Here is a 10,625-nt window from a genome sequence, read left to right as displayed (position 1 = left end):
TTCTGATTCAATGTATCTTCTTCCAATCAGTCTAGTTATCTCTTGGGATTGGAAAACCCTGGTCTGTCCAGTTGATCTTCGAATCTTTGTCCTGCTGAGGTTCAAGTCCTTGTCCCGACTTCTTGCTAAGGCATCATAAATCATAAGTAGGCATTCAGCAGCTGCCCGGTCCCATGAACCACTTTTAGTGGCAACTCTCTTCAAGAGGGAACCAAATGCAAAGTAATTGTATTTTTTTATTTCTATGAACAACAAAAGGCTTCCATAATTTCACATCTCATTGCTTTTAAGAGCACATATATTACAAATAAAGAAACTCCACAAACTTTAAAGATTAGTATTTATCAACACTTTTGTACACATACACAAATATTTTAATAACAGTATCTGAAATGTTATTCATATAATTTTAGCACTGTCATAAGTAATACCTAAAAAGGTTCTTTTAAATTTGGTAAAAACCATATATTTTACAATCTTCTATTTACATCTGAAATACGCTTAAATGTTACAAAAACATTCACTTTGACCTTCAAAATATGTGTGCGAGGACTGGGTATTGAACATAATGTGACCGACAGCAGACTTACAGTCAGCTTTTGAATTACACATTCATTGGAATTTCATAGCATATATTTAGCTTGGCTTGATCAACGTCACTCAAAGGAAAAAAAAAATTGTAATAAATGTGCAAATCTGGAGGCCGGCAAAATTCTCAAGCTAGCGAGGTAAAAAACAATATGAACACCACCATAAAAACTTCAAATAAATTAAATGTTATCTTTCTCTTCCCCGAGATTAGCTGCAAATTCAGAGTTCCCTTGAAGGAGGAGTGTCCGATGCTGTGGACTTCTCAAACTTCTCCACTGGGTGAGACAGAGACCGTGGGCAGAGAGGGAGCCGCCTTGTTAATTACTCGACTGCAAGTTCGCTCCACTCCTCGCTTTGATGGGTCGTCCCGGTAGGTAATCTTCAGACAGGACAAAACACAATGCGATAAAACAAAACGATAATAGAGAGGTCTGTGTTAATAACTTCAAATACAAAAGCAAAACCCAGAACACTGACTTTAAAAAAAAATTTCCCCACAAGGAATCTGCAAATTTTGAAAATGCTCTTATCAAACTTGAGTTTAAAAAAAAATTATTTTAATTGGAGGCTAATTACTTTATAATATTGTGGTGGTTTTTGCCATACACTGACATGAATCAGCCATGGGTGTACATGTGTCCCCCATCCTGAACCCCCCTCCCACCTCCCACCCCATCCCATCCCTCAGGGTTGTCCCAGTGCAACGGCTTTGAGTGCCCTGTTTCATGCATCGAACTTGGACTGGTCATCTATTTTACACATGGTACTATACATGTTTCAGTGCTATTCTCTCAAATCATCTCACTTTCGCCTTCTCCCATGGAGTCCAAAAATCTGTTCTTTACATCTGTGTCTCTTTTGCTGTCTCGCATATAGGGTCATCATTACCATCTTTCTAAATTCCATATATATGCATTAATATACTGTATTGGTGTTTTTCTTTCTGACTTACTTCACTCTGTATAATCTGAAGAGCTTTTTCTTCCCAGCCTACATCTCAGCCATGTTGACCAGATTTGAAGTAGTTTCCTGATTCTCTTCAACTATCAGATATGTTTTTAAATGTGAATGAATCTTATGGATGTGTTTGAGTAATTCTGGAATTTTATTTTATTTGCAAAGGTCATAATAAGTATTGTCAAAATCTGCCTCCAAAGAAAACATCTGAAGCCTCATTTAAATGTTTCCATTAATGGAAATAGGAGGAAAAAAATATATACCTTGATCTGATTTTACTTTCGAAAATAATGTTAATATGCCCTAACTGTACTTCCCTGTCAGATCTGTTCAACTAATGATATGTGAACACAATAACAATTCCAGAAACCCCAGGCACCTCTAAAACCTTGGTGCAGAAGAGGCTTAATGAATATTTAAAATTCCTGGTTTTCTCACTGACTTTACACGTTACCAGGCTTTGGCTCTACTGCTTTTCTGGGACAGAATGGCTTCTCTGTCCCCACAGCATCCGTGTACCTTATACTACCAATAAGTTCTCCTTATGATCAGTGTCACAAGTTCTGTTTAAATACATTGGCAAACAATGTATCTGAAACTCAAAAAGCAACATGCCTTTGGATCTGGCCTGCTTGGCACGGTAACAGAATAGATGTGTTCCCTCCTGTGTTTTTTTTTTTTTTTAATATTTGCTATCCGTTACCAGTGTTGACTTCACTATGCTGTCATCCTTTTAAACGCTGAAACAGACAGCAAATCAGCATCTTATGTTTCATCCAGTGGTTATATGTATTACTTTGGCCTCCATCAAAAGAGGCTTTTATGGTTTTTGGCCATTTATAAAATAGCTTGGCATCCTGGCTGTCTGAAAAGGTAACTGCTGCCTGCTTGTCACTTTAGCAGCTCCATGTCCACATCTCCATTTTTACACATGAGCGTCTACCTCATCCCGCTCCATCGCACTCCTTATATTGAAGGTTCTTTCATTAGGCAGTGGCTTTAGTGTTTGCCTTTTACCTTAGACTTTTCTGGACGCTCTCGGAATGAACTGCATAATCAATTCTATTTCTGTTTTTCTATGTCTGTCTATCCATTCTGTTTCTATTGTTAACAAGTTTAATGGTAGAATTCCTCTCTTCACTGTAATTATACATGTATCTGTTTCCAGAATACGTGGATGAGTATCAAGGTATGTAAAGGTATTCATGCGTCACAGGTTAAGGCTCATTCATGCATTATAGGATTATGCTAAAATTTGACTACCCTTCCCTCTACTAGAGTGCCAACCCAAACATTAGAGTCAAATGCCTTTTTAGTAAAAATATTGAGGAAAGAAGCAAACATTTTTTGTTATAAATCTGAATTGAGATTTACACCCCCTTTTTAAACTACTTTGGACTTTAAGAACTCCATCTTTTGCTATTTCTGACATTACAACCAACTCAAGACACTTATCAATATTTGTCATAAAGATAGCTTATTTTGCTGCAGAATACATAGTTTTGCTATGGTTAACTTAAACTTGTGGTTGATAATTATCAATTAAATAGTGCCTCTTCTAGAATTTCCTCTTCAGAGTTAGAAGTGAATATTTTTTCCTCATTTTAATCTAAGATGGAAATGTGGAATGGCCATTTAATAGAGTAAGACATTTTTAAAGAAAACTTTTTTTTTTTGAGGATATCATGAACACTGTAGTCATTGTCCATATATAAAACCTATGTGACAAATCACTATAGAGGCTCAGGACCAGGAGAAAGTTTATCTTTCCTGCCAACAGATCTATTTCTTTTGCTAAATAATAAGACCTGTGTAATCCATTAGTTTCTTTACGTCAGTTTCTAGGACGCTCAAATTCTGCTTCTGTTAGCAAAAGTTTTCTAGAAAAAAAGTTATTTTCCTTCCTCTAAATCACCTGGCCGTTGTCTCTGTTTTTTTATTTTTTATTTTTTTAGCCCTTTGAGATATAATGAATCTTCATTTTGGATACAAATGAGCTCAAATATATTTTAGAAGTTGATAGGACATATATTTTTCTTTTAAACGCTAAGTTGTTAATTAGCTTTTTTGATTTTAGTAGGCTTTTTATTTTAATATTGACCTACCTTGAAATGGAAACAAAGTTGATTTAATTAAATAAGCATTTTTACAGAACACTTGTGACTATGGAAGTGCCTGGGGAAAAGGAACAGGTAGACCAGAAGGCCACAAAGGACAGAGTCGACATAAGGAAAGAAAAACATACCGCTTTTGCTTACAGTACTGAGGGAAATACTAGACACAGAGGAACAGAAGCTGTATAGACATGGACCGCGGCAGAGCTGCCAGGAAAAAAAGAGAAAAGCATTTTTGCCCAAAGTTTCAAGGTCAGATGCAATTTACAGCTGGAAACAAGCATTTCTTTGTCATCTTTTCCAATGTACAGATCCATTGCTTGTTCTTTTTGTTTCACTCTCAGATTTATGATTTCCCCATCTGTTAAGGCATCACTCCTGAGTATTTAATTCCCATTACCCCTTAACAATTCCAAACCAACACTTTCTCCACTAAAAATCCTATCCAGGAGATTTTTTTCTTTGCAACATAAGTCAAATAACCATTTCTTTCTCTAACTGCTATGGAGAACTTAAAATGTGGGTAGAATGAGATGGAAAAGAAGAGAAAAAAAAATATGGGAAATTTAATTGGAATAAAAGAAGGGTATGACACATTTCATGTTTTGTGACAGTGTTATTTATTAACAACACTAAACACCATTTTCCATTTTAGGAAAGGAGAGGGAATTAATACTTAATGAATGGCTACCATGCATGAGGCACTATTGGGAGGTTAGCTCAAGTTCTCCCCCTCAGTTATTCTGTAAAGAACACATCTAACTCTTCACCTGGTGGGTGAAGAGACATCCAGGTGGAGTGTGAGGGTTGATGGATGCTGGAAGTAGGCAAACAAACTGAATTTGGTTTTGATCACTTGATTCTCAATACCCCCCAAAGTAGTGATTATTGAATGTCTACATTTTGTGCAGTCTTATGGAACACACTGAAATCATGAATGACTTGCTTGTGGGATGGAGGGTTAAGTTTATCCCAATCTGCATATCATCTAGAGGCTCAGTCTCTGTAGAGGCAACCTTGACTATAGAAGTCCAGGACCCTAAGTTCCTGTCTTCTTCCTGAGAACTGTGCAGAGACCCCTAGTGGGAGTACTATGGAACTGCACATCCCAGCCTGGAGGTTGTGAGGTCCTGAATCAGGGGCACTGGGCGTGGTAATAAACTCTAGCAGGAACGTCACCCAGTGCTCTTGGTGTCTAATTAGGCGTCATCTGTTCTAGAAAACCAACACACGTCTGGTTTGGATAAATGTCTCTGAAAACTGGAAAGCATCTGGGTTCTCAATTTTCTTTTTCTACAGATTTTTCTCCAATCTGATCTCTCTCCTTTGAGACAAGGGGTGATGTACATGGGGGAGAGAACAGCTCAGGAACAAGGTGTTTGTGAAAATGCAGGGATTTCAGTAGCAGGAAAAGAAAGAGACTCTTTCCTGTCTTTGTGGCATGGGGGATAAAATGGGCACTTCCTATGCATAGACGGGGAAAGCCTCACCTGCTCATTCATGATTGCCGAGAGCTCGCTGAGCATGTCCGTGTAATGGGACCTCAGTTCCTCCTGGTACTCCAGCTGGTCCTCCTTGATGAGGCGCTCATTCACATCCAGGGCCTGGCCACACGCATCTGCAAATTGCCTTTAGTGACGGCAATAAGCAAATTAACAAGCAACCCTAGAAAGTGGCTTCCCTGGTGGCTCAACTAGTATAGAATCTGCCTGCAATGTGGGAGACCTGGGTTTGATCCCTGGGTTGGGAAGATCCCCTGGAGAAGGGAAAGGCTACCCACTCCAGTATTCTGGCTTGGAGAGTTCCATGGAGTGTATAGCCTGTGAAGTCGCAAAGAGTCCGATACCAGTGAGCGACTTTCACTTTCTTTCACTTTCAGAAACTGGCAATTTACAGACTTCCCTGGTGATCCAAGGGTTAAGAATTTGTCTTGCAATGCAGAGGAGGTGAGTTTGATCCTTGGTCAGGCAAACTAAGATTCCATATATACGTGGGGCAAGTAAGCCCACACACTACAACCAGAGAGCTCCTGCACCCCAAGGAAAGATCCTGCATATGCAAGGATCCTGCATGCCTCAACTAAAACCTGACACAGCCAAATACATAAACATTAAAAGAAAACAAAATAAGAAAGTGGCAACTTGAAGTCAGGCTGCTGATAAACTAGGCTACGGAGAAGAGGGTCTGTCAGTGGCTCCCTGGGGGCATTCATTCCTGACGCCCTGTCTGAAGGAATTCAAGGAAGAACAGCTCAGCAGAGAAAGTCTTACCTGAAGATTTCCTTCAAAAGCTTTACTTGGTTGTCAGGGTATTTCTTTGCATTGGTTTCTTCAAGAAAAGCCCGTGCATAGGCCATTGGTCCGGCATTAACCTATTGGGGAGAAGAGAATTGGCTAAGAACGGTAATATCTCCTCCATGGAGTCCTCTCCATGGCTAGAAAGAGGCGCCTCCACCATGCGGCCCCCCTAATTCTCTCACATCCCCTTGTATCTGTCTTATCTGCTGTCTCTAGACCAGTCAGTGAGCGACTAGAGGACGCATCTGAACTCCACACTTCCTTGCCATCCTTCCTAAACTTCAGTCGTGTGGCCACCATGTCATGTTTTTGCTATATCCACAAATTCGGCAAGCACTGTTATTTTCTTAATAACTCTGAAAACTAGACTCATCTTTATTTACTTAAATACATTCAACATCTGTGAAGTCAAATGTTTGCTGGGCTAGTCACTTTTCCCCCTACAAACATTCAAGCAAACACACAGCTACTAATAAGAGACATTATGCAGTGGTCGTGATCTCGGCATCGCGCCGGGAACCACTGTTCTATCATGTCTCACTGGACAGTCTGGCAGATTCTGGTCCAGGGAGGGACTTTCTAGATTTGCTGGATGAAGGCACAATGCCAGGCCCTGGTCATGCTCACAAGCATGCATAGGCTCTCATTAGTGAAGGGGTTTGCATTCTTTAGAGCGTATGATCCTTGCCTATGACTGTGGGGCTGGAAGGAAGGAGGTGAAAGAAGGAGGAAGCTAAGGCTGTATTTGAGGCATATTCAGATGGCTTTGCTCACCAGCTGCTGCCCGTGTGGTAGAGAGGACAGACCCTACAGAATACTTGTCTTAGTTTCTTCATATTCCTCTCAACCTTCCACTGCTCAGCCATGTGCTGAGGGAAGCTGTCCCATTTGGAGTGTAACAATGACTCTTTTGCCTTCTGGCTTTAAAGAAATTATTATCATTGAGTCAGCCATGGGGATACAGACAAGAGGTGGGCAGGGAAGAGGAGAGCCAGGTCAGCATCAAGATCAGTGGTACTGTTTTCCTTTGGCCTCAGCCTCCTGCATGGCTCCGTGTGGCACTGTTACTGGCCTGCCTTTATTTAAAATTTTAATACTTTGTTCAATCTGGTTTTGTGAAGTTACTTTTGATTTTTAGAAGTGGAGCATTAAAGTATTATTTTAGCTTGATTACTGAGTTTTTTGATGCTCCCTTAATTTTGTGCCCAAGGGAAATGCCTCGCTCACTGCACCCTAGTCTCAGCCCTGTCAGAGTATTTAGGCCCATGGCCTCCTCCTTGCAATTCCCCAGCAGAAACTGTGTGTGTCTATCATGAGTTGGTTCTCACCTCTCTCTCTTCTTCCAATAACTCTTCTCTCCCCTGAGTCTTAAGGTTTGGGGAGGGTGATAGTCCCTCAGTCTTATGCCCCAAGTGCCTGCCCTCTTTGGTTTTCCTAAATACTGCTTATACATTCTCAAAAGAGTCTATTTAATTATATTCTCTTCATTTCCTCACTGTGAACAGGCCATCTGCTTCCTCTCAGGACCTTGACATAAATACTGATGCACATTTATGAATGAATAAACATTTAAACATTTTTGTTTTTGAACAATTTTGTACGTCTGTTTCTGACAAATTTTAAAAAGCCATGCTAATTCATTCATTAATTCATTTGTTAGAATTTAGAATATAGAACACAGTTTATCCAGAGAAGATGGGAAAGGACAGTTGAAAAAAAAAAGTTTTATTTTAGCTAAAACCTAAGAAAGATTTCCCCTAGGTGTTTGGTACCTCCACAAGGAAACAACATTTTAAAGATTCAGATAAAGGTGTTGGATGGTATCAAAACCAGAAAAATGTCTCTCATACTCTTTGTCAAAGAATTCCAAGGGGCATCATTTTTGTACCAGGTTCCACTGACCGTGTGCATCTCAGCTCTGGGTGACGCTCACCTTTACACTGACACTGCCTTGGAGTTTGAGCTGCAGTCTGATCATGTCCACTTCTTCCATCGTGCAAAGCTGATTAAGCTCGGAAACTTTCTTGGACATCTCGTCAATCGCCACTTCAATGGGATTCAGTTCTGTGCTTGACTGGCTAACAACCTGTATCCTCTTCTTCACGTAGGGGAACAAGTGACTTGCTGCACAAAAGCAATACAAGAGCATTTCAAGGTCAAGGGCTAGTGAAAAGTCACGGGTTCCCCTGAAGATCAGGATGACCCTGAGTCTTTGCACTCAGAACATTCTATCCTGCATGTTCTCTATGTATGTGAGCCATTTTTCTCTATGTGCCGTGCTCTCACACACCTCTTACTTTTCTCCCAGCTACTTTTGCCTGGCATGTTCTTCCCCACTTCACTAGTGACATCTCCTCATTGCCAAGGCTGGACTAGACATTTAGAGTCTCTAAACACTGAAAAGACAATAGTTTCCACTACAACTTGTAGTTCAAAAAAAAAACTACATTGAGTCACAATAAAGCTGTGACTTAAGTAGATACTGAACAGCACATACTATGGGGCTTCCCCAGTGGCTCAGTGGTAAAGGATCTGTCTGCAATGCAGGGAATGCAGGTTGAGTCCCTGGATTGGGAAGATCCCCTGGAGAAGGAAATGGCCACCCACCCACTCCAGTATTCTTGCCTGGGAAATCCCATGGAGCCTTGTGGGGTCACAAAAGAGTTGGACGTGACTTAGTGATTAAACAACAACAAGCACAGACTATAATAGCTTTGTTCTAGTTTCTTTTTTTGTTACAAAAGTTCTGGTAAAGTTTACTGAAGATGACTGTTTTCTCATAGTTTGGATGTGACTGCTAGCCACGTACCTACTGCAAAACCCAGGATTGCTCACCTCTGAAGATGCCTTGGGTCTCATTCATTCAGATGCCTGTGTTTATTCCCCACGACCCGAGTCTGCCTTAAAGTCCTCTCTGGGGGGTTCCCATTTCATTTCTCATGCTGGGCTCACCTAAAATTCTTGCTTTGCTTGGCTCTTTTTCCTATCAGACAGTGAGCGCCTTGAAGGGATGAATTGTGTTTTATCTATTTGAATTCTCAGAACACTGTCCGACACCTATAGGCACTTACTGAATGTGGAAAGGATGACCAGCTCATAGAATAGATCTAGATAGTATGGAAGGGATGGTGGAGGAAAACCCTCTGCATCTGTTTCACAGATGAGAAACCTGAATTCCCAAGTGGTTTAGAATCTTTCCCCAAAGCACATACTTCTGAGAGCAGTTGACTCTGCAATAACTGAGGGTAGGTTCAGGGAGAGAGGAGAGGAATGCTCAGAGTGCCTTTCCCAAGACACCATGACCATCATCACTGGAAGATCTAAAGGGAAGCGGCGGATAAAGTCACTTTAACTCTATGACAGTTTCTGTTTTGGCTGACTTGTCAAGGGTCTCTTGTTTCCAGACAAGGGACAAGAGGAGGTCTGGGCTTCCTGGAACTCATTTCCAAGTTAGCACATGTTAGGTCCTTGTCTGCAAGATTGAGGGGCTTCCCAGGTGATGCTAGTGGTAAAGAATCTGCCTGCCAATGCAGGAGAGGTAAGAGATCTGGGTTCGACCCCTGGGTTAGGACGATCCCCTGGAGGAGGGCATGGCAACCCACTCCAGTATTCTTGCCTGGAGAATCACAGGGACAGAGGAGCCTGGCGGGCTACAGTCCACAGGGCTGCACAGAATTGGACCTGACTGAAGCGACTTAGCACGAATGCACGCACGCTGCAAAGACTGAAGTGTCTTGATTTCCTGAGTCCAGCCTAACCCAGGACCCTGCAGGGGGACGTGCACTTGGGGACCGGCACTTACTTGTCAGGACGGTCCTCCGTTTGCACTGCTCCTCCACGCCACCGTGCTTCTTGCCCGACAACGTGAAGGGCGTCTCAAAGACGAAGCGGTTGATATTGTGGTGCATTTCGAAGTCCGTCTTCCGGTCCTCTATTTCCTTTTCCTCAAAGAATGGCGTGACATAGGTCACCTGGATGTAGGCGTATTTTGGGTCCAAATCCTTGGGGTTCACCTGTTTTAACACATTGTGCGCAGAGAAAGAGTGGTGGGCCTGGGGTGCTCCTGGAAGAAAGGTGGGGAGCCCAGTACCCCTGCAGCTTGGTGTTCTGAGCCGTCCCTTTTCCCTTGGATGAAAATGGCCAATGACATCATCTGAGGGCTGGGTGAATGGAAACCACAGAAAGAGTAATTGGCTGGACTGTGGTCAAGCAGCCAGATGGTGACAGAGAACAAATCGGAGCCAGCTGTGCTAAGTCCCTGGGGCTCTGAAATAAAAGTACTTGGCTATGACATATTATTTAATCTTTTATTTTCTTTCTTTTCTGTATTCAATATCTTCATCTTTGGCTTGAATCAAGCGTGTTAAGAGTGGAAATACATCTCTTTTTCTCTCTACAATTAGCCATGTTACCTAGACTGGAGCCATGAGCTATGGGCTTGTAATGTGTTAGGAGGTTCCTCATTGGTTTAGAAGATTAACTGATAACCTGTCACGTGATTGCAAACATTTTTCTTTTCAATTTCTCGCCTTCTCTAATCTGCAATAAGTTATTCTATATAACTTTTAAAACTAACTCTGTTTTGGTGAGTAGCCTTGACAAATAGCATGGAAAAGAGGCGAAAGGTCCTCCCTGCTCCCTGCCTCTTTTCTAATGACTTCTTGAA

At 41.5% G+C, this 10,625-nt stretch overlaps 1 protein-coding gene across 7 annotated transcripts in view; it reads right to left on the bottom strand.

Annotated features, from left to right (window-relative positions):
* Positions 1-225: 225 nt before the first annotated feature.
* DOCK10 (dedicator of cytokinesis 10) overlaps positions 226-10,625 on the bottom strand; it is a 304,771-nt gene continuing 294,371 nt past the window's right edge. For all 7 annotated transcript variants that reach the window (XM_070385816.1, XM_070385833.1, XM_070385802.1 and 4 more), the window contains exons 52-56: positions 9,762-9,972; positions 7,893-8,083; positions 5,933-6,033; positions 5,153-5,291; positions 226-970 (exon numbers count right to left, since the gene is read on the bottom strand). In XM_070385816.1, the coding sequence (XP_070241917.1) occupies positions 854-970; positions 5,153-5,291; positions 5,933-6,033; positions 7,893-8,083; positions 9,762-9,972 (759 nt within the window). In that variant the 3' untranslated portion in view covers positions 226-853. The remainder of the gene's footprint in view (positions 971-5,152; positions 5,292-5,932; positions 6,034-7,892; positions 8,084-9,761; positions 9,973-10,625) is intronic.

Source organism: Bos mutus, chromosome 2 (assembly GCF_027580195.1).
Source record: "Bos mutus isolate GX-2022 chromosome 2, NWIPB_WYAK_1.1, whole genome shotgun sequence".
Classification (NCBI taxonomy): domain Eukaryota; kingdom Metazoa; phylum Chordata; class Mammalia; order Artiodactyla; family Bovidae; genus Bos; species Bos mutus.
Note: the sequence above shows the minus strand (reverse complement) of the source record. Positions and strands in the feature narration are given on the sequence as shown.